This window comes from Zootoca vivipara, chromosome 6 (genome assembly GCF_965207765.1).
Source record: "Zootoca vivipara chromosome 6, rZooViv2.hap1.1, whole genome shotgun sequence".
NCBI lineage: Eukaryota > Metazoa > Chordata > Lepidosauria > Squamata > Lacertidae > Zootoca > Zootoca vivipara.
The window spans coordinates 67,223,967-67,251,143 of record NC_142589.1 but is presented as its reverse complement, the minus strand read 5'-3'; the positions used below and the strand labels follow the sequence as shown (position 1 = coordinate 67,251,143).

Sequence of the window (27,177 nt, the reverse complement as noted above, 5' to 3'; positions counted from 1 at the left end):
AGAGAAGCTCGGGCGCGGCGTTGCGTAGCGACGTCAAGGCGACGGTACGAAAAGCGCGGGAACCTGGCGGCGCGCTTAGGCTTCAGCACCGATGTCTGTCAGTCGAATGGGACGCCGTGGCGGCGGCGGCCATGTTGACAGCAGAAGTCCAAACGGCCCAATGCGGAGTGCTGGGCTTCGTCTCATTTTCCAACTCGGGGCCCGCTCCTTAACCGCAATCTGCAGGCTCCACTCTCATTTTCCTCCCCTCCACCTACTTTTGATGTGTAATTCATTTCTTACTGTATTACAAATGGTATAAGCACATTACACATAAAAGGGGAAGCGTCGTGATGCACAACGTTATCAATCATTGCATTAAATTATAACACGCATCTTCTGAGCAAGATTTTGATAAAACTATTAGTTCTAATCCACTGGTTCCCAATTGCTGAAGACCTTGTGCATATTATCCACTTTCAATTTTCTTTAAAAAAAAACCCAAAACTTTCACAGAATGAGGCATACACACTGTATTTTTCAGGAACAGCATTTCTCATCTGATGCTTGTATGACCAAACTCAGAAGTTCCTGTCACTTACTTTAAAAACTAATTTATTATGGTGCAAACTTCCAGACATAAATTCACATCAGAAGCATGAACTTTAAAATTTTGATTTTAAAAAATTGATTAAATTATGTGCTTCCAAAGGAGTCCAGTATAGAAAAAAACTAGCAGCATAAATTATCGGAATGTCAAAGACTTTACCCAAAGACAGTTGTTTTCTCCAGGCATTGAAAGTCATTTGAACCTTGTGTTTAGGTCTGAGCTGAAGAAAATACACAATGTCAGGACACTCTTTAAAAATGTTTATTGACAGTTAAATGGATGGAATGATGGAGCAATAGTGCAAAGAAAGATGTGCAACTGAGGGCATCAATCTTCTCCAGCGCCAACTTTCACAGTTTAGTAATTTCAATAAGTAAAATGTGAAAAGGAATAAATAGTGAGTATGTCAGTAAAAAGATTTACAATTCTACCCAAGAAATTGCTACAAGTTTATAAACAAGTCAACTTTTCAGCCTTTTTTTTTACATCAGTTATCCTGCAGGAGTGGAATAGACCTAAGAGCTCTACCCAGCAATTCTTCTAATATATCAATTCAGAGCAGACAAAAGGTCTAGGTCAGATCTTTCAGCCAAAGGAGATAAGTAACGTTCCTAGCCAAGTATACTGCAAAGGTGAAAATCTTTTCTTGGAAAGACAGATTTGCCATAGTTGCTCACAAAATGTATAACTATTTTTCTACGCCACCTCCATTTTTTACCCATTACAGGCTCTGTGCTGTATTTTTTACGTGCTGCAAATGTACAATATATGGGCTTAGAGGTACAAGTTGGGAAGACAAGAGTAAAGCAGCCCACCATCAAATACAGCTTCATTAGGCAACAATACATTTGGACACACTGCTAAATGATTCACTGTCACCACAAAAATGGATCAAGGAAAAAAACCTGTTACTGAATACTAGGTACAAAATATCTCTAGCTCAGAAAAGTAATCACTGAGTACATTCTCAGTTCCAAATGCAAGTGACCAAAACATTTTTCATGGTATACCATTAAAAAAGATGGGAGATGTTTAAAGTTCTTTTGAGAAGTTTAAAACAAAGGCTAATGTGTGGGTTCGACTTTTAATCAGAAGACCCCCGTGCTGCAATGAAGAGCAACTTCTGGAAGTTTCAGAAGTGGTATACAAGGCAGCAGAGGAACTGAAAAAGAGTGGCAGCTCACCGCACACTCTTAAAAGCAAATCTCTGGATCACAGCAACAAATTCATTGGAGAGTTGCTTAGTTAGTGAGATTCTGGCATTCTCAGAAATTATTCCTATGCAAGTCGCTTATAAAAGCAGTATGTATTTTTAAAAAGTTAAATTTGTAGTGTATGTTGTCAATTAACAGGTTACCGATCACACTCTCCAACACTTTATATTCAGGACAGCAATAGTATAGTAAACAAAAGAACCCCACAAGTTTGATTACATAAAATAATTTTACATTAACTGATAAATACTGTCTTCATGGTTCACTAAATCCAATAACTAGTTATCTTCATGTTAGTTTCTATATATTATAATTACTAGAGGAAAACCAGTTTGTGTTTCATCTCAATCAATTCATTCCACAGGGTTTGTCTACTTGTTTTCCCTTTGGGGAGGAAAACAACTCTGCAATTCATTCAGTTCCACATAAGGGCTTCATTTTGATGCCTGCCAAATAATGAGTCCCAGGATTAGAACAGCCACAGACAGACCAAGAATCAGGATACAGATCTTCTTACGAGATTTCTTCTGTTAAAAGAAAACGAATAGGGAAAAATCCATTTACACCGGGAAGATGGTAAGAAAACAACATTCAGCTCATTAATATTTGTACAATAGGAAGGTGGGATGTGTTTGGAAGCAATATTTAACCAAAGAGAAAAGGAACAAGATATCAACAAGAATAGGGCAACAAAAGAAATTGTCAAAAGAGTGCTTAAACAATCAAGGCTGCATATTTAACATGCATTTAAAAGGAGAAGGCACAAATTTATTGCTAGTGGTGTTGACTGAGAGAAGCAACCAGGTAGATTTGTGCACAAAGTGAGGCTTTCCCCCTTCTCATTTTCATGGAGGCTCCATACTGCATTGAAAGCTCCTTTCCAATTCCCCAGTTAAAAAAAAAACCCAGCAGGTTTCAGCATATTATAAATAAAATGCTGTTCAGAAAAACGATGAAAATGCCTGTTCATGCATAGGTTGCTCTGTGCACATTTCTGAATCACTACAAGCAATATACAGTCGTACCTCGGGTTATGACCACCTCGGTTTGCGAACAGTTCGGGTTACGAACTGCGCAAACCCGGAAGTGTTTTCGCCGCGCGGTCGCGCGCATAAGCCGCACGATCGCGCGATTTGCGCATAGCGCGAAAATTGCGAAAATCGCGCTTTGCGCATGCGCAAAATGGCGGCGCCCATCGCGCTCGGTTTGCGAACTATTCGGGTTACGAACTGCGATCCGGAACGGATCGCGTTCGTAACCCGAGGTATTACTGTAATAATCTCGACTGTTAGATTAAAAAAAAATGCTTTCTTGATAGGTGTGGGGATATTTTATTGGCTTATTTTGTTTCTGCAAAGGGTAAATTCACTGGGAAGAATCTCTACATTAACAGCTATGCATTTTTCCATCAGTTTGAATTTCAAGGTGTCGCAAGGAATTGAAAAAAGAGAAGTATGTAGATACCATTTTCCTTTTGTTTTAGAAGAACCATGGGTGGTATCCAATATTAGAGCCAGCTCACTGAAATTAATGGGCAAGACTTAATTTCAAAGGGTCTGCTCTGAACAGAACTCAGTTAGAATCCAATACGTAGGTTTCAAGAGACTTTGCTTTATCTTTTCTGGAGAAACTTAGCAAGAGTGATTCCGCTCCCACCTCCCTTCCTTTTAAAGTAGCTGTGCACACATTGTTACCTGATAATAAGCTGCTCTTTGTAACTGGTCAGTGGCACTTTCCACGTGGACTTCTGCATTTTCTACATTTGCTTCTATACTATCTATAGGGAAGAAGAGCACATACAGATGTACAATTCTCTTACAACAGCCTGTATATATAACAACAAACAACAGCAGCAACAACAACAACAACAACACCCTGTATACCAGTGATTGGGAATCTCTTTCTGTCTGAATTTTATGAAATACAATTAACTAACTAACTAACTTAGATGGGGTGACTTGCTTCTCTTCCCGTCACTCTTCCTGCTTGCCTGGTGGGCTGGCGGGGCAGGGAATGATCACCTTTGCCAGAAGTCTGAGGCAATGCTGGCAGAGAACTCCTCACCTGACCCTTCCATTTGCTCCATCTGTTTTCAGTTTTTTTTGCACCATTTTGATCTTCCCTGCCTTTCTATTCTCCCTCCACCCACATGAAATAAAACCAAGGGGCACAGCTTTCCCACCCCTTCTATATAACATTGCTATAATTAGGGTTTCCATACATCCAGAATTTCCCGGACATACCGCAGTCAGAAGCAGTGTCCGGGTGGAAATCGGGGAAATGTCGGGAAAATACGGATGTACGGCAACCCCAACAACTTTTGTGTCCACTTTTTGAAATAAAGCCTGCTTAGTCAGTATATGAAATTGTTTTATCATAAAAATCACAGGTGCTGTGAGCCCTGATATACTGTTTCTCATAAACCACTGACAAACTACTACTGGCTCATTTTCAAAAGGTATAGAGTGAACAAGTACTTTAGTACCACCTTCTGAAGTGCAAAAAATGTCTCTATTTTGCCCAATTTTTTTTAATGTTTAAAATGAGAATGCTCCTGTGCAAGTATATAACGTGTCCACACATTTTCTTAAACTTGCAGCATTATCAAATCAACTCAAAAGCAGCCAAATCAGTTTCTGCTACTGGTCATCTCAGCGACAGCTTATATACAATAGTTCAAGTCAAATGATATATTTAGAGCACACTGCCTGGCACAAAGAACACTCAATTTGTTTCAAAGATCTCCAATATGAATTCTCAGCTAGTAACACATCATAGGCTGACCATACAACCATAAGCTTCCATAAAAAGTTGCACAATCAGCAAGTTGGAGGGGAACTGTCACAGCAAACACAGACATCATCTTACCAATCATGTCTCCCTGATCATGGATCATCATAGCCAAATCTTTAAATATCTGGTTCACATCCAGGATATCTGCCTGAAAGGAAGAAGGTCATGAAGGGTTACTTTCTCCAAACTGCATGTTTACAGAACCCATTTGAAAGAGTAACACAAATGGACATCCACTCTACTATGGTTTAGATCTAAATAACAACACCCACATAATGAGTCTTTCCTGCCCACTTTTCTGCTATAATATTGATCCCCTGAAAAGTGACCCCTGGGAAACTGTCTTAGTATTCTTTACAAACCTTTGAGATGACATAGTTAATAGGGTGGTATAAAAATGCCAAAAATTAAAATTACATTTTTAGTTTTGCATCAAAGTCCTCACATCCCTTTGAAATGAAACATTTACAACCACATTTTCCAGAATTTATGAAGAGGTCTCTGTCTTTAAAACTTGGGTGCGTTCTACAACTTTCCCCCATTCAACACCAAAGAAACATAATTGGCTCCATCTGCCTGGTTCCTATATTCCAAAGTGTTGCTTCTTGCCCACCTGACCTGCTTATACCTCCTACCTCCTTCAAGCAGATCTCCCTGCTTTTCCTAGTAGCTCCTACATTTGTTTCCAGCCTGGGATAGCCACATCCTTCAATCCTCCCTTTCAGCAACTTCAACAAAGTCATAGTCTATGTTTTATGAACACTCACCCCAATCTTTGACTGTGTATATGCTAGGGCTGTGTGATAAATTTGTGATATTTCAACAAGGCAATATGCCGGGGGGGGGGGGGAGGTTGAGACTTCAGAGCTTCCCAGGGGGTAGCTCAGCTGAACCAATACTTTACAGATACTTTGCCCCAACTGTCAGGACTTCAAAGTGCAGTACAGGGTTGTTTGAAAAGCAGTGTGGGACTGCTTGCAAAAGGGCTTTTAAACCCCACCCCACCCAATTGCTCTTTAAACTTGTAGCTTTCAGAGGCTCAAAAAGCACCATGGAACTCTTCTGCTTTGGTTGTATTCACCTGTTCCCATACATATCCCATGCATACAGTTAATGCAGAATCAAACACCGTCACCCCTAGTATCCAATGATTGGCATGTGGGCATGGTTTCCAAAAAAATGGCCTCATGAGCCAAATTTTACCCCTGGCAGGTCAAGATTCTTGTGGGGCAGAGGTTCCCCACTGCTGAGTTACAGCGTATCCCAGTATGCAATTAAAGAAAATACAGAGGGGACCAGTGTGGTTCAGAAGAACCTCAAAGTTTTCTCGCTTAGACCTACTGTATTTAAATACAACAAAGCAATTTAGGACTTGCATCTGGTTCAAGTCCTAATCCACTCACCTCCAACTGCCTAATGGCAGTTTCTCTCTCCTTAATTAGTTCAAGATCTTGTTCTGTTATTGCTACGTCTTCTTCTTGAGACTGCATCTGATTCCACTCTTCATTGCTGCAGGGAGAATACCACATTACAGTCTGCTTTTCCAACTATTACTGAATACTCACTTGGATTTTCACCTAAATGCCTGATTTGTATTAAAGAAGGGAGTGTGCTCTCCAAATAATGAACCGCTTACCTATTTCACAATTTATTTGTCTGTTTTATCCCGTTTCTCCAATGAAAATTCCTATGCTCATGAGTCTACTACTCCAGAAAAATCTGAAGCTGTTTTTATAGGTATTTTATAGGTATTGATGTAATTTTGCCATCTAGGTTTCAAAAGCTTACAGACATCATCCTAAAGTGAATTAAAACACATATACTGGCAACCGTATGCATGCTAATAGTTCACTGGGACTGAAAGTACCAAAAATAATAATCTGAAATGTCCTATGACATAGAGTCAGAGTTTTATTGCAACTTTGCCCCCAACAGTCAAATGTAAAAATAATGTTGGTAAAGGTCAGGATCTGTATTTATACTGTTGCAGCTCAGTCGTGGTTTGACAATCAGAACTGTGTCCAAGACTGGCCTGCTCCCTCCTAATCCTCCCAAATTACCTCTCTCTCTTCCTGGTTTGCATTAACAATTACTTGCTCAAACCAGATGCCGCAAACAAGTGCTCACATACCAGTTTGCTTCTAAGCCAGAATTGAAGCCATGGTTCAAACTCAATTTCCAAAGTCTGGATACAGACCCTGGTTCAGGTCTTGGATGTCACTGATGCAAACTGGGAAGAGGGGGAATCAGAGAGCATATCAAGGGAGCACCCCAGCCTGACATCTGAAATGGGCCATTCTTGTTCTGATTCAAGAGTAAGAAGCTTATGTACTATTGGGACACATTGTTAATGCACCAATGCCAGGTGTTTTTTCCCCTGTTCCCCACCCATTTCCCCCCAAGGCCTCTGCATTTGAAGAGATAAAAAAATGATTTGTCACTGTAAAGAAGGAAACATTACCTGTCAAATGAGACCAGCTGTTCTTCCCTGGACCTGTCATCTCCCTGGAAAAAACAATTTAGTTCTCATCAGTCAACAAGGTAAGGTTTGTACTAAGTAGGCTGGAGGATGTGATGAAACACTGAAGCATTATAATGCCTGATCACTATCAGTATTGTCTTCATGTCCTGCTGATTTCAATGGGCATGACAAAGAAAGATAAATTGAAAGGCTCTGTGATAGTCAAGAGAAGATAACTTATTTTTAACTAAAAGATTTTAAGGTTGCTTTTCTTTTCTTTAAGGTTGCTTTTCAAACTAAGCTTCCAAGGTGGCTAATTAACCAACACAGTACGAGAAGTTGGGTGTTTTTTGTTTTGTTTTTTTAAAAAACACCAATAACTTGAACAGAGCAAGACTAAATAGGAAGTGTGAGGGACAGGGGATACCGAGAGGTCCCTCCCATCTTAAGGTCCAGCCCATCCCCAAGCGCTGGGGAGAGCAGGGAGAGCTCTGCCTCCAGCGGAGAATCAGGAAGTGGTGTCCGAGGCTCAGGCAAGGTTGCGGAGCCACTGACCCAGGTGGGACAGGAAGGGGGGAGCCCGGGGGGAAGGCTAATCCCCCCGACTCCGGAATTGCGCAAAAAACGTCGGGGGAAGAGGCTGGGTCTCCCCAAGCTTCTTTGCTGGAAAAAAACGCGCCAACCTCCATTCGGAGGTACTGACACCTGACCGAAAGCATGTATATAGATCGCTCTGAGCACTGCAAATAATCAGCACTTAATAAAAGTCTAAAAGGACTATGCTGCGAGGAGTCGTTACTCTAGAGTAGCCGCATCAGCGTCTCTGACAGGAAGGGACAATGATCTCATCAGTCAAGCCCTCTGTTGCACGGCATGATCACTCACTCACCTAACTCCTATAATTAATCCTCTTAATCCTGTGTGTGCCAAAAGTGTGTGCAAGGGAAACATATGCAATCCAGGGTCACTACTCACATGACTAGGAGTATTGCTTCCTGTCCATAAATATGGGCATTAGTCAGACTCCTATCTACTAACCCAACTTGGCCAACGCTGACTTCAATGCTGAAGAACCCATGCAGGGGAGAAACCATTTTAATGCAGTGTTTTGGAAGAGTTTTAGTGGGAGCGGTAACCTTACTCAACATTAAAAAACACAGATAGGAGAATTTGCCTAATTACTGTGGTCCAAGGGGTGGCTTCGGGTCATAGTACCAGTAAGTAACTGCCTCTCAGCAAAGCACTTACCCTGGTGGGCTCCCCAGAGCAATACAACACATCAGAGGTCTGTTCTTGGGAGGATGACCTACCAAGGTAGGATGCCCTTGGCTGATTAAACAATCTCTGATCTTTAAAATGTGTTTGTGGGAGGGGGTTATGTTGTTGTTGTATGTATGTATGTATGTATGTACCGTGTTTCCCACATTTTAAGACACCGTCTTATATTTATTTTACTCAAGAAAATAAGCCTATGGCTTATTTTCGGGGGGTGTCTTGGTTTTTTTATTAAGCAATCTATTTTTTATTAAGCAATCTTGCAGCAGCGCCACTCGGTTCAAGGCAGCGGGACCCAGCAGTGTCATCCTCATCCTCCCACTGCTGTTGCTGCTGCTAGCCCCTGGGGGCCGCGGAGGACGGAGGCAGGCGCCCAAAAGCGGCGACAAGGCTGGCTGGCTGGCGGAGGAGGTGGTGGAGGTGGAAAAAGGGAGGCGGGTGGAGAGGGCACACAGCTCACTCGCTTGGCTAGGCGGCCTTCCCTGCTGCCGCACCACCAGCCACCGCTGCAGCCCTTGTGGGAGCCGCCTGGCTGGCTGCTGGCTGGAGGGGTGCATACCCGAGCGGGAGCCGCTGCTGCCGTTGCCGGAGGAGGAGGAGCCTCCCGCTGCTGTTGCTACGCCGGAGGAGGAGGAGGGAGGCGCATCGCGGCCAGACCCGAGCGGGAGCCGCTGCTGCCGTTGCCGGAGGAGGAGGAGCCTCCCGCTGCTGTTGCTATGCCGGAGGAGGAGGAGGGAGGCGCATCGCGGCCAGACCCGAGCGGGAGCCGCTGCTGCCGTTGCCGGAGGAGGAGGAGCCTCCCGCTGCTGTTGCTACGCCGGAGGAGGAGGAGGGAGGCGCATCGCGGCCAGACGCACACAAGGAAGGCCGGCCAAAGGGAGCCCGCAGCCGCTCAACAGCACCTCGGCTCCGCTGGGCTTAGCTTCTCTGCCTTGCAGCCGGCTGTGGCTGCCGCCGCCGCCGCCGCTGCCTGTTGTCACAGGAGAGGCAGGGAGCGAGCAAAAGAGGGCGCGTGCTGGCCCAGAAGGAGGAGAAAAGGTGCAGACGGGGAGAGATGGGCGCCCCAAAGCGCCCTGACCATTGGATGTATTCGCTGCCTCCCAGGGTCGAAAAGGAAAGCACCAGTAGCCCCAATAGGAAAGACAGGCCTGCTCCAGAGGGACAGGAAGAGGCTTCCCCCCCTCTCCCTGTGCGCTCAGCAGGCGGTGGAGAAATCAGCTGAGAGGCGCGTTTTCCCCCCATGCCTGTTGCTGGTTCGCTGGCTCCCTGAGCACACAGGAGGGGCTGAGGAGGTGACAGAAACAATGGTGGCTTACTTTCGGGGTACGTCTTACTTATCTTACTTCTAGAAAAACCCTCCCATGGCTTACTTTCTGACTACGTATTAAAAAAGGGGAAACACGGTATGTATGTATGTATGTATGTATGTATGTATTTTGTGTTTTCATTCTGTATTTTTATGCTATAAACCGCCCTGTGATCTTTAGATGATAGTAATAATGGCAGCCCTGGTCAGAGAAAAACTGGGAATCAGCCACTGGTGGCAACAGTAGTCAGAGTTAGAAGGGGAGAGGAGAAAGAGGGAATCGTCTAAAACACGGGTGTCAAACACAAGGCCCGGGGGCCAAATCCGGCCCGCCAGACCTCGTCATGTGGCCCGCCGAGCGCCCCAGCCAGCCGGACCCAGCAGCGGGACCTTGCTGCTGAAGCGCCGCGCCGACAAAGCGCCGACAAACAGCTGGGGCCGGGGGGGTAGAAAGGCGGCCGGAGCAGCGCTGCGTGGAGCGCCCCCAAGCCACAGCAGGAGAAGGAGGAGGCAGCTTGCCGGGTCAGCGCCCGGTAGCGCCGCATGGAGAGTCCCTAGCCCAGGGGTCCCCAGACTTACCGCGCGGCGGGCCGGAGGGCAGGGGAGTGCGCGCGCAGCGGGCCGGAGGGCGGGGGAGTGCGCGCCCGTGCGCATGCGCACACGGGCGGGAAAAAAATCGCCGAAAATCGCTTGTGCGCATGCGTATGGGCCTCCCCCGACCCGGAAGTGCACCAGAAATGACCTCTTCCGGGTCGGGAGAGGCCCATATGCATGCGCACAAAGGATTTTCGGCAATTTTTTGCCGATTTTTTAGATCGTCGCTGCGCCGCGTGCCGTGAGAGCGGGCGGTGGCAGCGGGCGGCGGGGGTCGTCGCGGGCCGGATTGGAAGGCCGATTGGGCCGCATCCGGCCCAGGGGCCGTAGTTTGGGGACCCCTGCCCTAGCCTCTGCGACGCAGCAGTGCTCTGTAGCACTTTGAATCCTCCTCCTCCTGCCACGGCTCAGCGCCTGGAAACGGCTGCTTCTGCTGCTGCTGATGCTCAGACAAAGCACCCAGCAGTGCCGCGTGGAGGAGGAGGAGGATTCAAAGTGCTACAGAGCACTGCTGCATCCCAGAGGCTCGGGACTCTCCACACGGCGCTGCCGGGCACCGACCCGGCAAGCCACCGCCTCCTCCTCCTCTTGCCTCACCTCCTCCTCCTCCTGCCGCGGCTCAGCCTCATGAACGTGAGCTCAGCAGCGGCTCAGCCTCACGAACGTGCAACTCTGAGGCTTTACGCACTTCTCCTAAAACAGACACCCGCTGCCTCACGCTGCACGGGAAATGCTTTTTGCCCCTGGGTCCCTTCGCCCTCTGTTCTGGCGCTGAATCAAGGCGGCGACCCCCCCCCTTTCTTCCTTCCTCTCTCTCGTTCTTATTCTTTCTTTCCCTCTCCTCCCTTCCTTTTTTATCTCTGTCTTCTCTCCCTCTTTCTTTCTTTATTCCTTCTTTCCTACTCTTCTTTCTCTCACCTCTTTCCTTCCTCTCTCCCTCCTGCTCCCTCTTTTCTTTCTTTCTTTCTTCCTTACTTCCTTTCTTCCTTCCGTCCTTCCCATCTTTCTTCCTCTCCCTCATTCTTATTCTTTCTTTCCCTTCTTTCTCCCTTTCCGTCTTCTCTCCTTCTTTCTTTTTCTTTCCTTCTTTATTCCCTTCCTTACTTCCTACTCTTCTTTCTCTCCCCTCTTTCCTTCCTTCCTCTCTCCCTTCCACTCCCTCTTTTCTTCCTTCCTTCCTTCCTTCCTTCCTCCCCCTCCCTCTCCTCAGAAACATAGGATGCTGCTTTATACTTCTGGCCCTTAAACCCTGGAACCAGGAGAGCAGCTCCAGTGAGTCAACCTCAGCCAGTCCCTTTGGTGAAGGGTGGTGGCTCACTGGCAGAACATCTGTCCTGCATGCAGAAGGACCCCAGCATCTCCAGGTAGTAGTAGCTCTGCAAAGGTCCTGCATGAAACCCTAGTGAGCCTCCACCACCCAGTGCAGTTACCAAAAATCATTTTTCAATAAATTGTACAATAATTGTACATTTGAATATCTACTTACCATTATTCTGACTATGTTTCTGCTTTCAGAGCTAGTTTTTACTTACATTATTACAAAAAACAGTAATAATTGAATGCAGTGACAATAATTTATGATAATAAAGAGTGGACACATAGTCCCACAGATACAACCGGCCCTTTGAGGGTGACCAAACTGCTGATGCGCCCCCCGATGAATTTGAGTTTGACACCCCTGGTCTAAAAGATGCAGGATGACCCATTTCAAAGCAGTCCATTGCCTCCAAGTGGGAATCATGGTGTATTCTGAACACACTTCAACTATATTTTGGTACTGTGTTTGCTGATAGAGTAATCTCAACCTCACAGAATAGGCAGAGTATAGGATCTGTTATGAACCCTAGCTAAAACCAGGGTCAAGAACGGTTATGTTTACAGGATATAAAGCAAAACATTTAAATGCTTAAAAAGAAACATTTGAAAGGCGCCTGTAACAACCTATTTTTTTAGGAGAGATTTGGCTGACAAACTTACAGAGAGACGAGAACCAGCTCTTGCCCGGGCAACAGTCTCCTTTTCTTTTTCAGACACTCTTCTTTGCACTGCTTGAAAGTTATTTAAGGCTGCAGAAAAGTCATTCATTAAACGTTCCTTCTGAAGTTTCTGCTGGCGCTAAAAAACACAAATTATGTCCATGGTTTATTGTGTAGAACAGCATCCAATAACAAAGAAAATGTACATGCCTTATTGCTACCTTTTATAGATTCCGTTTGTAACAGTAATCCAACAGGATTTCCAAGGGTTAACTTATTTCCAAGGTGGAAATAACACCTTGTTCCACAGATCAAAGTACTTTACTGTACCAGCTCTCAAAGATAGTGCCGTGAAGAGATCTGGATCAGGCCACACAACAAGAGGTCCATCTCAGGATCCAGTGGATCCTGTGCTTGCCCAGCTTCCCCCTCCCCGAAACACCCAGTTCCAAGATTTTGCAGAGGCTATGGCTGGAAGGGATATTGCCAGCAGTAGCTCTGGTCTAACATTTGGGCAGGTGGGTGCATTGAGGTGCTCTTCACCAGTAGAACTCCCTTACTGATGTTGGAGCTTCTCCCCTAGATAAAACTGGTGAAGCCCAGCAGGGCTGGGCGGAGAGACCTCCACTCCATCCAAATCCCCTCCAGCACAGCACATCAAGGACATGGATTCCTCTGCCCAGCCTCCATTCCATCTTCCTTTGAAGTTAGAGGGATATATATTTATTTAGCTTTTTTTGCAGCTCCACTGATAACTTGTCTTTTGTTTGCTGGTGCAGCAGTGAGCAAAATGGCAAACTACTTAAGAAGGTTCTACAGAAGCTTTAGGCAGGAATGGGTCAAGGAGGTGAAAGAGGAGTTTCAGCTAACTATCATCGCAATGCTACTTGGGCAAGAATCTCTCTTATTCTTTATTGGCATTACACACTGAAATAGAAGCCCCTCACTTTCAGCTGTGCTACTATTTGATATGGCATGGGGAAGTTCATCAATAGGTCATAGTTAAGGAGAAGTGATTTCCCCCCCCATTTAACCTCTTTCTCCCTTCCTCCGTGGTTTGCAAAGCAAAATAATACAGAAGTGGATTGTTACACACAAGCAGAGATACACAGGCAATACACAGGCAGTCTTAAAAGCTGGCCTCTTAACTTTAGTATTAGTATTAGCCCATGTGCTGAATCTTCCTATTATCATTTCAACCACTTCTCTGCACTGTGTCTTGCCCACAGCTAGTCACCTCATCTGCTTGTCAGGTGTTGAGGAGAGCACCAAATCTTGCTTGTTATTAGATACCCAGAGCATCTCATATCTGCTGTAGGCAGATACTAGTCTGCATTTATGGCTCAATATATGAGCATTAGCAGCCTTTGGAAGGGAAAACAACTGGCCTAGATAAGATTCAGCTTTAGACTAGCATTTAGAGTCCTAAAATTGAGTGTTTACATCCATTTCATGCACTAGCAGATACTGAAAGATTCCCTTGCCTTCAACCATCTGTTGTTTCCTCACTCACTACAGCAGATGGAAATGAGGGATTAACCCTCTTCCCCAGAATACTAATTAAATTCCAATGGAAAAACCATCATGTGCCAGTAAATTGCAGATATAAAGAGTTCAGCCTTCAAATTAGGGATGGGAAAGATGGGCCTCCCCATGTTGCTGCATTACAATCTCCATCATTCCTGACCATTGCCTATGCTGGTGGCTGAGGTCCACAGGTTCACCATCCCTGCTCATCCCTGGACCTCACTCACCTTTACACAGTATCCTACACATCCCATCAAAACCATGATGTTGGTATTCCATTAAAAACATCACTAATGTCGCCATGATCAAGAAATAAGCTTTCCTTCCAATCTATCGCAGCAGAGAAGACTCACATACCTGTTCTGATGCAGATAAGGGGAGTGGCAGGGAGCCCAGCTCCTTCAGGTATTCATTGGTCTCTTTGGCAAGCCGGTTTGCTGTGTTCTGCAACTGCTGTCTATGAACAAATAATGCATTCTTCAGCTTTGATTTCTAGACTCTTCAAAATGGAAGCTTGAGCACATAAGCAGGAACTATGCTACTTACAAATCTAATTTTTCATTCACTCGGTTATGCAGCAATTTAGGACAGCCACATGATTCTTGTTGGGTGTCTCCCAATATTAAAATTTCATTTCCCCCAGAAGTGAATAGACATTCCTTCCATATAAAGCATTTCTAGTCACTGTGGTATTAACAAGTTGTACAGCAGTTTGTTACTGTGTACAATGGCCTACAGATGCAGCCACGTGCGATGGGAAAGTCTTGATGTAGAATGGCCAGTATTTTAGACTGCAGGTGGAGAATTACCGTACATCCATGAATGTTCTGCTACATTAGCCATGCTGGCAGAAGCTGATGGGACTAAGAGTCCAACAACATCTGTAGATTCCCCATCCCTGCCCTATATGAACTTACCCAAAGTAGTGTACTAGCACAATAAGGTAGCAGTCTGGGCTAGAACCCCTCTCCTTAAAATACTATAGCTATTTTATTTCGTGGGATACAGGAGCAGGAGAGAGTATTAAAAAATGCTATGCCTCCCCTTGACTGAAGTGGCATCATCTCTTCAACCAACCACATTCTACTGCCCATGCAGGATATTCAAAATTTATCCAAGTATTTGGGTTTGCCATTATAATGTGCACTTTAAGAACTGCTCAGGTCATACGTACAGGTTTTCCTGCAGTTTGCTGGAGTCCTGCTTAGTTCCCAGCTGACTCATCAAGTTCTTTATCTGAGAAGCTGTGGAAGCAAAGTTGTTTGTGTGTTATCATTGTGCATAAAGGTTCTCCTCTAAGGAGGTATTGCCAGGGGGAAAAAAACACATTACTCAAATCATATAGCCTGATCCTAACTATAATTACTTGAGGATAGGTTACATCCATTTCAGTGGTGTGTTTAGCCTAAAGCTTAGAAAGGAATTTAAGGGGGATTTCACTATTTCCAGAAGGGGACATTCTTTTGGGCAACACAAAGTTGTCTTTCAATGAATTAATTTTAAAAAAAATCTTGCTATGACTGTAGAGAGTACTGGAAGAAAACTTCAATCGATTAAAAAACTACTTCTGAAATCACTACATCTGTCAGCAATAAGTGACAAAGTGCAAAACAGCAATAAAGCAAGTCAGTGACAGTGCAAAGGTTAAATCTAAAATACAAAGGGAGGGAGGTTGGGGAGAAGAAGACAAACACACTTACTTGGGAGGCCCTAATGTAGCCTTCACTGACCTAGTGGTCTCTAGATACCTTGGGGTACAACTCATATCAGCCCCAACCAGCACAGCCAACAACCGTTCAGCCAACATGGCCAATGGGGGTTGTAGACCCAAATAACAGGAGAGCATCAGATTAATAAATGATATCCCACTGAATTAAATGGGACTGACTTTTTGTAAATTCCTATAGGAATGGGCGGGAAGTCTTTCTTTGGAACTTAATATTAATATATATTTCAGTGACTTCGTTCCTTTTTTCTTGTACAAATTATGGTAGCAACTTTTTGAAAGACAAATTGAGATGAGGTAGAGACAAGTCCAAAGACAGAGACAGGAAGAGAACTATTCTGCATTCACATTTCAAAACTGTTCAGTCCCAGGTTGATGCTTACTTTGGCCTTACGTTGGTAAACCACAGAATAGATAATTAAATCAGACATAATAAACACCTTCTCAGAGTTATAAGCAAATACAGTATATATAGTCCTAACACTCACGGCTCACTTGTGCTAGGTTGCGAACATGATGAGATCAAGCTAGTCTGTAACAATGCTTAAATAAAGCCCGAAAATATCAAAAATCTTGCAAATGTGAATTACTTGTGCAGAATCACAGAACAGTTGTCTTGAATATTAGTCAGGCAGAGCATGCACATTTGACTGTGTTTCAGCAACACTAAATCCTGGTTTAGTGTTATATGGACAAATCTCTATGAACCCAATCAAAGTGTCATGCTCGCATGCTGCTCCCTCCCATCTTGTGGCTACATGGGATGGGAAGCATGCAAGCCTAACACTTTGTTTGTGCTCACAGAGGCTCATCAAACCACAGTTTAGCATTATGTGCAAACTGGGCCACAGCTTCCTAATCAATCAATTAGCTTCAGGAAAATCTATTGAGAACCCTGCAGAGATAAGGAAATGTTTTACAAAATATTATAAACAGCTATATAAAAGGGAAAAAGAAGATTTAGATGGGATAGAGAAATTTATAAAAGAAAATGGGCTGCAGAAAATTCCAGTACAACAAAAGAACCTACTGAATGGACCGATTACAAGACAAGAGATCGAAATGGCGATTCAAGAACTGAAAAGTGACAAAGCCCCAGGGCCGGATGGACTTACCTCAAAGTACTACAAAACATTAAAAAACTGGTTGATACAACCATTAATGGAGGTAGCAAATGAGATTTTAGGGGGGGGCAAAGCACCAGAGACTTGGAAATAAGCTTTTATTTCTCTGATACCAAAACCGGATGTGGATAAGACTCAGGTTAAGAATTATAGACCAATCTCCTTATTAAATGTGGACTACAAGATATTTGCTAGTATCTTGGCGTTAAGATTGAAAAGGGTGTTGAAAGACTTAATTCATAAAGACCAGGCAGGATTCCTGCCTGGAAGACATATGAAGGACAATGTAAGATTTATAATAGACATTTTGGAGAGACTGGAAGTGAAAATAAACACCAAAGCAATGTTAATTTTTGTGGACGCCGAAAAAGCCTTTGATAATATTTCTTGGAATTTTATGAAAAGAAATTTTGAAAAAATGGAGGTTGGCCAAAATTTTGTTAATGGGCTTAATGGTATCTATTCTGAGCAAAGAGCGAAGATTATTGTAAATAATGTGGTATCAGATGAGATAAGAATTGAGAAAGGAACAAGACAAGGGTGCCCACTCTCCCCCCTGTTATTCATTTCTGTACTAGAGGTTTTGTTGAATATGATAAGGAGCGATGAAGGTGTCAAAGGGATTACAGTGGGTTCGAAACAATATAAGTTAAAGGCCTTTGCAGATGATTTAGTATTGACTTTGCAGAATCCCGAACAGAGTGCAGTGAGAGCACTGCAGATAATTCAAGAGTTTGGCAGTGTGGCGGGTTTTAAGCTGAATAAAGGGAAAACTAAAGTATTGGATAAAAATCTGACACTACAAGAGAGACAGAATATAGAGGAATGCACAGGACTGAAGTGTGTAAAAAAGGTGAAATATCTAGGAGTTAATATGACGTCAAAAAATTTGAATTTGTATAAAGACAATTATGAGAAATTATGGAAAGAAATCCAGAGAGATTTGGAAGTATGGACGAGGTTAAAATTGTCTTTAATGGGTAGAATAGCAACTGTTAAAATGAATGTTTTGCCGAGAATGTTGTTTTTATTTCAGGCCCTACCGATAGTTGATAAAATGAAATGCTTTCAAGAATGGCAGAAGATATTGTCTAAATTTGTCTGGCAGGGGAAGAAACCAAGAATTAAATATAAACTTTTGACTGATGTTAAAGAAAGAGGAGGATTTTCCCTGCCGGACTTAAAGATTTACTTTGAAGCTGCTGCCTTTTGTTGGTTGAAAGATTGATTTTTGTTAGATAATGATGATTTGTTGGATTTAGAGGGTCATGATAACGCATTTGGTTGGCATGCATATTTATGGTATGATAAAGTGAAATTGCATAAAGGTTTTAAAAACCATATAATCAGGAAATCATTGTTTAATGTCTGGATGAGATATAAGGATTTGTTGGAAAGGAGAACTCCTAGGTGGATCTCACCTCTTGAGGCAAAGAAACCTAAAAGGACAAATATGGATGAGAATAGGTTGAAGTACAAAGATATCTTGATGGAAGTGGGAAACCACCTTAAGTTAAGACCATACGAACAATTGAAAGATAGGTTGAGTGACTGGTTTCAGTATGTGCAGATAAATGAGGTATTTAAGTTAGACAAAAAATTAGGATTCCAATCAGAAAAATCGAAATTAGAGACGGAGTTATTAGAGACAGATCACAAGAATTTGTCCAAAATGTATAATTTGTTGTTAGAATGGCATTTGAAAGATGAGCAAACAAAATCAGTTATGATTGAATGGGCCAAGGATCTGGGTCATAATGTGATGATGTCGGAGTGGGAAAAATTGTGGAAGAAAGGTATGAAATTTACGGCTTGTACGGTGTTGAAGGAAAATTTGATGAAAATGATGTATAGATGGTATCTGACGCCGGTCAAGCTAGCTAAAATGTACCACAAAAGCGACAATAAATGTTGGAAATGTAAACAGGATGTTGGCTCATTCTACCATATGTGGTGGACATGCCCTAAGATAAAAGGCTTCTGGGAAATGATTTACAATGAATTGAAAAAGATGTTTAAGAACACATTTTCGAAAAAACCGGAAGCCTTTTTGCTTGGAATAATTGGGGAAGAAATCCCCAAGGATGATGTTAATCTGTTTATGTATGCCACCACAGCCGCTAGGATTTTATTAGCAAAATATTGGAAAAAAGAAGAATTGCCTTTGAAGCAGGAATGGCAAATGAAAATGATGGACTATATGGAATTGGCAGAATTGACAGGAAGACTCCGGGACCAGACAAATGACAAAGTTTCAAAGGACTGGAAGAAATTTAAAATGTATATAGGGAATGTATTCGATAATTAGAGTTTGAAAATCCAGGAAAGTAAAGAGGTTAAGGCATTAGGGAAACAATAGAAGATTTAAAGTTTGAAATTAGGGTAAATGATATGAAGATGAATTAACTTAGAAGTTTTAAAGGGATTGCATGATGGGAAAGAAGATGATTTAGAAACTGCTATAGAAGTTTAAAAAAATGGAAAACAGATAGTAGGGAATTGGGGAAGCCTGAAGACAATGAGTATTATAATGGATGAGAAATGATATATTTTTCTGTTATATTTTTGTATTTTGTATTTTGATGTTTTTGATATGTTTTTGTATTTTGTATTTTGTATGTTTGTTGAAAAAATGTTCAATAAAAAATATTATATAAAAAAAATCAATTAGCTTCAGAGTGTGGCTGCAGTTCAGATACAAGTCTGCTCAGAAGATGTGGATTATCTAGGCCCATTTCAGTCCAGCTTCAAGTCCAGGTATAACACCTAAAGTGCACTGGACACCTAGGTGGCAGAAGGGCAGGAGGACGGCAACCCCACTGGTTCTCTTACTCTCAGCAGCTTTTGATACCATCAACCACAGTAAACTCCTTGAGTGATTCAGTAACTGGGAAGTAGACAACACCATGTTACAGTGGGTCTGCTCCTACCGGTAGTACCAGGACTGTTTCCTGGGAACAGCATCAGACAATTGTTGCTCAATGCCGTAGAAGTTGACCTGTGGTTTCCTAAAGGGTTCAGTTTTGTCCCCCTTGCTGTTTGACCCCCACATGCAGCCATCCAGTGTTCGAAACTCCCATTGTTCTAGGCACATTTTACACTAGGGAATTTCATTAGCGCAAGTAGTTTCTGAGCTCTGGGAGCAATACTGCACCTAAGATTTCAGATTAAAACTGCAGCGCAGAAGAAAAGGAGGACCCTTTTCTGCCTCATGCTGAACACCTTAACCTGATCTTATATAGTTTTATTGTGATATATTGCTTGATTTTTGTGTGCCTTGGTAATAACTGCTTTGGGCATTTTTTGATAGATGAGAAACATATGTAACAAATAATTTATTTACTAAAATATTTAAACACCATTATTTATATTAAAAATTCAGAGTGGTTTACAATACAGTGGACGCTTGAGTTGCAAACGTGATCCGTGTGGGAGGCACGTTCACAACCCGCAGCGTTCGCAACCTGCGCACATGCGGGTTGCGATTCAGCACTTCTGTGCATGCGCCGAAACCTGGAAGTAACCCATTCCGGTACTTCCAGATTTGGCATGGTGCGCAACCCGAAAACATGCAACCTGAAGCATCTATAACCCGCCCGAGGTATGACTGTATTAAAAAATAAAACATGGGATGCATCTGGGGAAAGGCCACTTGCCTTTTATCTAGCATACTTCTCATGCTCCCAGTCATGAAATACAGAGGCAAAATGTAACCTCTGGAGGTTGTTTTATATATACAGTGGTACCTCGGTTTATGAACACAATTGGTTCCGGAAGTCTGTTCATAAACTGAAGCGTTCATAAACTGAAGCGAACTTTCCCATTGAAAGTAATGGAAAGTGGATTAATCCGTTCCAGACAGTCCGCGGAGTAACCGTTCATAAACTGAAGCGAACTTTCCCATTAAAAGTAATGGAAAGTGAATTAATCCGTTCCAGATGGGTCCGCGGCGTTCATAAACCGAAAATTCATAAACCGAGGTGTTCATAAACCGAGGTTCCACTATATACCTACCAGTATCAAAGGAGACACAAATGTTGCTAAAGGTAGCTAATTCTTGAAACTAACTGCTTATGCAAATTGTCTACTCCCCCCCCCCACTAGATTAGGACTAATGGAAAGGCAGGAGAATGGGAGCTGTAAGATTATTTTTCCCCAGCCACAAAAGTAGTAGCTGTGTTCCTCTGTACATTTCCACTTCAGATGTTAATTTATACATAAAAATTGGAAAGCCTTTCAAAGCTCAATAAGGCTGTCCTTTCTTCCTTCTGTAACATTTGTAAATGGGAGCAGGAAAATGGGATCAGGCAGGTACGGTAATTATGTATTTTTTTTAGGCACTGCTGTCAGACTTAAAACTGGGTGAGCTCTAGGCATAAATAAAAGTCAAAAGAAACGACATGGCAAATAGGTCTCTTAGGGCCCATCCCGATTTGCCCACAAAAACCTCATTTTACATAAGGGCTTTGTCCTCTTGCAATCTATACTTGAGCAGTATTCTGATGTGATTTTAACCCAGAGTTTTGGCATCCATTCTCCCTGTTTTCCACTATATGCTGTTTCAAGCAACCTCACGTCTGAAGAAGTTGCTTCACAAGCTGACAGGGGCACTTTTAAAAGGAAGCAGATGTCCTTTTTGGATTTTTGAAGGACAGGGAAACTCCAGATTTAGGAAGGAGAAAGTTTGGGACAGCAGCTATCTCTGGTGATGATTATATAGATGAGGGGGAATTAAAGGGTATATATTCCATATTAAGATGGGGTTGGATGGGCCCTTACTAACTAGACAAGACAGTTTCAGAGACTGTTCTTGCCTTCCTCAAAAGCACTTTTGTGTAGCTGGAAACAATATACAGTACAGTATAGAGACTGTTGTTACGCAGTGATCACATGCAAGTGTATTTTGCTACATGTACACATAGGGAAACCAGAAGAGATGTCAATGGTTTGGCAGAATTAAGACACACAATGAAATACATAACCTTAGGGCCATTATATTCTATGTGCAGGTCACACCTTTGACTACAATGAAGTGATTGCCTTTTAGTTGTCAACAATAACACGTGACGTGGCCCCAGTGGTATTTATAATTGTTAGGAAGCTATTAGGTGAAGCATGGGCAAGGTAGCAATGAGCAGAGATTGACTCATCCCTTTGCAATAATTCTCCCACTCATACTGAATATGAATAATGAGACTGCCTGTGGCTTTAACTTCTTCTTTTTTTATAAATACAGATCTTGCTTCCTCTTGCTTATGTAGGTCTATTTTACTGTATTTTTTGAAGGCAATACTTTATGATGCAGACCAAACCAAATAAATAAATAAAAGAACCCTTAGGACAGAAACACGGAGGAAAGGTGGGATGTGGGGTGTAGATAGGGGGGACGGACCTATTGGGGGGAAAGTGGGCCTTTAAAAAAGAGAGAGAGCCATGGGGGCGAGGGATTACAATGGCTTTCTATCGGTTTTAAATATTGTCTTTAATAGACCATCGGGGTAGAGAGCGGGCAGTCCCTGCTGATTAAAGTTCGCTAAAAGGGGGCCTTTGGAACTGCCTGCCACTGCAGCTAAAGGAATCAAGTGTACAGAAGGTCGTAAAATCAATTGCCTTAGGGAGCTGTGAGCCGCCTTGAACGTATTGTAAACGGAAAGGAGGGATCTTAAAAGAAAGAAAAAAAGACGACGCTAAGGAAGATAAGGCGGCGTTGGGAGGTGGAACACATGACCGGGGGGCGGTAACAGAGATTGTTTAGGCGGTCGGGGGACAGAATTCAGGAGGCATGAGGGGACAAGAGTTAAGACACAGCGGGGCGTGTGGGAAAGGGGAGGAAGCGGTTTTCACTCACTGCATTGTGCCAGGCGCTGTACATTGGTGCTACAGGTCTGGATAATGGCGCTGAAGTCGCGGGGCGGAAGCCCCCCGGGGCGGTACGTCTCTAACGGGCCGTACGACATGGCCGAGCCTGAAACCCGGACAGAAAACGAAAGAAGGGAAAACACACAAAAAACAACACAGAATCTATGTCAGGGGCAGCCGAATCTGACTAGCGCCGCTTCCGCCGCCTTCACGAAGACGCATGCGCAAAGGACAAGGCCCTGCCTTCTTTTCCCCTGCTCCGCGCAGGCGCACGAAAGGAACGCGCAAGTGACAGCCTGCGACGCGACCTCCCTTCGGCTTTCCCTTTCCTAGATGGGGTTCTGCGCGTGCGTCGCGTTGCCCTTCTCGCCCCGCCCACCAAGACGCGCGCGGCCTGAAAAATGGAGGCTGGGCGTCATGGCAACGGGATGCGGCTCAGAGATGTCGCTGCTTTGGGGCAGGCCGCAACCGCGGACGACGCCTTTGTAGTGAATGTACTGTACATCCAAGGGCGGATGTAGGCGGCCCCATGGAGCGCGTCCCGCATCCGTCCCTGAACTCCTGTCATTAATATATGCAGAAATACACATTGCCCCTTCGGCGCCCTGCCCTTGCATTGTTTTTCTGGTGCCCCCACAGATTATGAGGGCGGCCCTTGGCTTCAGCTGCGCCTTGCCAGGCATCTAGTGATAAGGTTCCTCTCCCGGTCAAATGCACGATTGTCCGTATGGTATATTTTCCTGGGGGGGGGGGTAACTGTCGCTGTATGCAATGAGCCCTGCTTCTAGATCAACGTGCACAGGGTTACATCTCTGCTTGCCACGAAATTCTGTGCATGCTGCTTGAGAGGCAAGTTCCACTGTGCTCAGGAAGTTGCTCCCGAATTGATGCTTTTGAATTATGGTGCTGGAGGAGACTCTTGAGAGTCCCATGGACTGCAAGAAGATCAAACCTCTCCATTCTGAAGGAACTCAGCCCTGAGTGCTCACTGGAAGGACAGATCCTGAAGCTGAGGCTCCAATACTTTGGCCACCTCATGAGAAGAGAAGACTCCCTGGAAAAGACCCTGATGGGAAAGATTGAGGGCACTAGGAGAAGGGGACGACAGAGGACAAGACGGTTGGACAGTGTTCTTGAAGCTACGAACATGAGTTTGACCAAACTGCGGGAGACAGTGGAAGACAGGAGTGCCTGCCGTGCTCTGGTCCATGGGGTCACGAAGAGTCGGACAAGACTAAATGACTATAAACAACAACAAATGTACATAGGATTGCCTCAGCGCAAGAATCCTCTGCAAATTTACTGAGAAACAAGATTGTTTATTCTAAGTACAGACTTGCTTTAGCAGTGAGTTCAGCAAGGCTCCCTCGGAAGTAGGCTTGGGCAGGATAGCAGCCTATCAAGCACATTTCATTATAAGCTTAATGGTAAAGGTAAAGGGACCCCTGACCATTAGGTCCAGTCGTGACCGACTCTGGGGTTGCGGCGCTCATCTCAAATTATTGGCCAAGGGAGCCGGCGTACAGCTTCCAGGTCATGTGGCCAGCATGACAAAGCTGCTTCTGGCGAACCAGAGCAGCACATGGAAACGCCGTTTACCTTCCCGCTGTAGCGGTACCTATTTATCTACTTGCACTTTGAGGTGCTTTCGAACTGCTAGGTTGGCAGGAGCTGGGACCGAGCAACAGGAGCTCACCCCGTCACAGGGATTCGAACCGCCAACCTTCTGATCAGCAAGCCCTAGGCTCAGTGGTTTAACCCACAGCGCCACCTGGGTCCCGCCTTCATTATAAGCTTAATTAATTAAGCTAATTAATTATAAGCTTAATTAATTGTAAATCCCACTGTATTCAGGATGGTGCGCTTTGGATTGCTGCCTTGGGTGTAATATTACACTATTAGTTGTTGCTGCAGAAACAATAGTCCATTGTACCTTTAATAGTTTTACTGTGGCATCAGAAGCTTTTGTGATCTAGTGTCAAATCATATTCATGAAGTGGCAGATATATACTTGCATGAGGAGTTGTAAAACAGAGAGCCAAAATGGTCATAAAATGTGAGAAGTGCAGTTATTACTCATGCAAATTGGAAGGCGTAGAAGTCGTCATTTCTGTTTGGCTCTACCTGTTCATAATTTATGTATTTATATATCTGCCAACTGAATGCATCTGATGTGGTGGACATGAAAGCTTATGCCACAATAAATCTATTGAGTCTTTAAGATGCCCCCAAATTCCTTGTTAACTGGTTGTATCTGTTGTATTGCAAGGCTTAATTTATAGCATTTAGCCCTAGAATCTCTTCTTAGGGATCACCTCTCTGATAAGTGATATAATAAAAAAAAATGAGAGTATAGAGATGGGAAACCTGTTGGATTCCAAATCCCATCAGCCACAGCCAGTATGGGCAACCGTCAGGGAAAATGAGAATTGGACTCCAGCAACATCTGGATTGCCACAGTAACTGCACTGGCCTGACAGCACTGGCTGCCAATTAGTTTCCGGGCCCAATTTAAAGTGCTGGTTTTGACCTTTAAAGCCTTAAATGGCTCAGGACCGCAATACCTCAAGGACCGCCTCTCGGCATATGAACCAACCTGGACCCTGCAAGCCTCACCTGTCCTCCTCCATGAGAGGTCTGGAAGGCGGCAACATGAGAACAGGCCTTTTCTACAGTGGCTGCCCCTTTGTGGAATGCTTTCTTGGGGAGTCTCACCTGGCACCTTTGTTATATTTTGGCATCAAGCAAAAACACTCTTCTTCTCCCAGGCCTTTGGTCAATTAAGCAATCTGGCCTTTTAAATGTGGGTATGTTTGTTACTATGTTATGTATTTTTGTGTTTTTATGTTATAACTGCTTCTTGATACTTGGATGAAGAGCGGTATAGAAATTTAATACATAGTAAAGTAATAATTCAATAGGGTACTTTTCTTTCACCAGACTGGGATTTTCAGGCACTGACATATCTGATTTATAAACACACAATGAAGTTGTGTTCAAACAATCACATCTCAGCTTAATTAGCCAAGCAGATCTGCTTGCTTCTGAGCTGGTCTCAGTGCTATCATGTGGTGGCATCAGCACCCATTTTGAGCTTGTACACCAATTTGGTCCAAATTGGGCTTAGTCATTCTCATAGCTGCCAAGTTATCCCTTTTTTAAAGGGATTTTCCCTTATGCTGAATAGGCTTCCTCGCGAGAAAAGGGAAAACTTGGCAGCTATGCATTCTGCTACTACCCCACCCCCTGTGAAGATGCAGCCATGGCTGTGTCACTCCAGCGTGCAGGTTGGGTTGGGTAGGATTGCATCCTAAAAGTGCAAGCCTTATTTTGAAGTGTTTGTATGATTCCCTTTAATTGATTTTATCCACTCTATGCTTTTTTGCAATCTTTATGTGCACCACTCATAAACTTTGGTGACTAAGCTGTATATAAACAGCTTAAATTAATAAACTGGGTCCAGCTTTAAAAGCCTGAATGTTTTTCAGGATCAGGCAGCATGGGTTTGCACACATCACTAGAAATCACAGCAAGATATGAAAATGACATTGAAGTTGTTTGATTGAAGGACACATCCAGTCTTCTGAAAGGGCTTCATTTCAGCATTGTATATTATTGATGAAATTCAACTTCCTTTCGTTTTTTTCTGAAGCCTAATGACTTGACAAAAAAGGATATTTTTGTTGCCTTCTGCTTTGCATACTGAAGGATTTGATGAGGTGACAATCAGAAAGCCCCCTGTGAGACTAGCCTGCTTTATTGTGCAAATTTTCCAGCCTTGATAATTTTCTACATTGTTGTCTAACTTGGAAGAAGGAGCCTTGTCTCTGGATGCCTCTGTAGTCCTTGTGAGTTCACAGTGAGGGATGCTGTGCTGTGACTGGATCTCCTGAGGCAATTTTCATCTTCTAAAAGTAGATACAAGGGGCTCAGTTTAGATCAGGGCCACAGCATAGTGGGGAGAGGGGATTGATTGAACTCATATTCTTCGCAGCCAGGAGGACAGGCACAATACAGGTGCCTGTATTTATATTTTCTCTCCACAGATAACAGCAGCCTTGATGTATGTGTGTGTGCTTTGGATCAGGGTCATGGCATGGGAGAAAGTATTAGATCTGCCTTAGCCATAGAAGCTAGTGACGCGGGGCGCCGGGGCGCCAAGTTCTGGAGGGCGCCAGGGAAGAGGCGGAGGCTGGACGTGGCGCCTCCCTGCATCAGCTTGCCGCCCTTGCCCACCTCCGCCATGCCGCATCGAAGCAGCGCTGTGCCCGGAGCCTCCATCTGCTGTGGCCACTGCGGCACAAAGCGGCCAGCTAAGCCAGGAGGTGCCGCGTCCAGCCTCTGCCTCTTCCCCGCCACAGGAGCCGCCCTCCAACTGCTGCCCGCCTCCTCCAGCCCCGCCGGCAGCGCCGTCCTCCCTAAAAAACTATGGGAAACGGGGGGAGGCACCGGAGGGAGCTTTGCACCACAGCGCTGGATATGCTTAAGACGGCCCTGATCATGGAACATCTAGTTTGACACTCAGAAACATAACTCACATACATTCTGCATATGTTAATTCAAAATAGCATTATCTGCTATTGTTAGTTATTCTAATTAATGTGCCACACTTGTCAGATTACAGATAATCTTCGCCAATAGGTCTTTCCATAGTAACATCCCTTTTAACCCTGTTAAGATTAACAAGGCGGACTCCCAGGTTAGCAGCAACCTAGAACAAATTTTGAGCAGGA

The 27,177-nt window shown here is 43.9% G+C and overlaps 1 protein-coding gene across 1 annotated transcript; it reads right to left on the bottom strand.

Annotated features, from left to right (window-relative positions):
* Positions 1-836: 836 nt before the first annotated feature.
* STX12 (syntaxin 12) lies at positions 837-22,668 on the bottom strand. Its single transcript, XM_035117971.3, has 9 exons — positions 22,434-22,668; positions 14,910-14,979; positions 14,093-14,192; positions 12,210-12,347; positions 7,058-7,101; positions 6,000-6,105; positions 4,672-4,744; positions 3,498-3,580; positions 837-2,330 (listed from the first exon to the last, which is right to left on the bottom strand). Exons 1-9 carry the CDS (start codon positions 22,540-22,542, stop codon positions 2,238-2,240), a joined length of 816 nt encoding a protein of 271 aa, XP_034973862.1. The 5' UTR covers positions 22,543-22,668; the 3' UTR covers positions 837-2,237.
* Between the last annotated feature and the right edge of the window lie 4,509 nt (positions 22,669-27,177).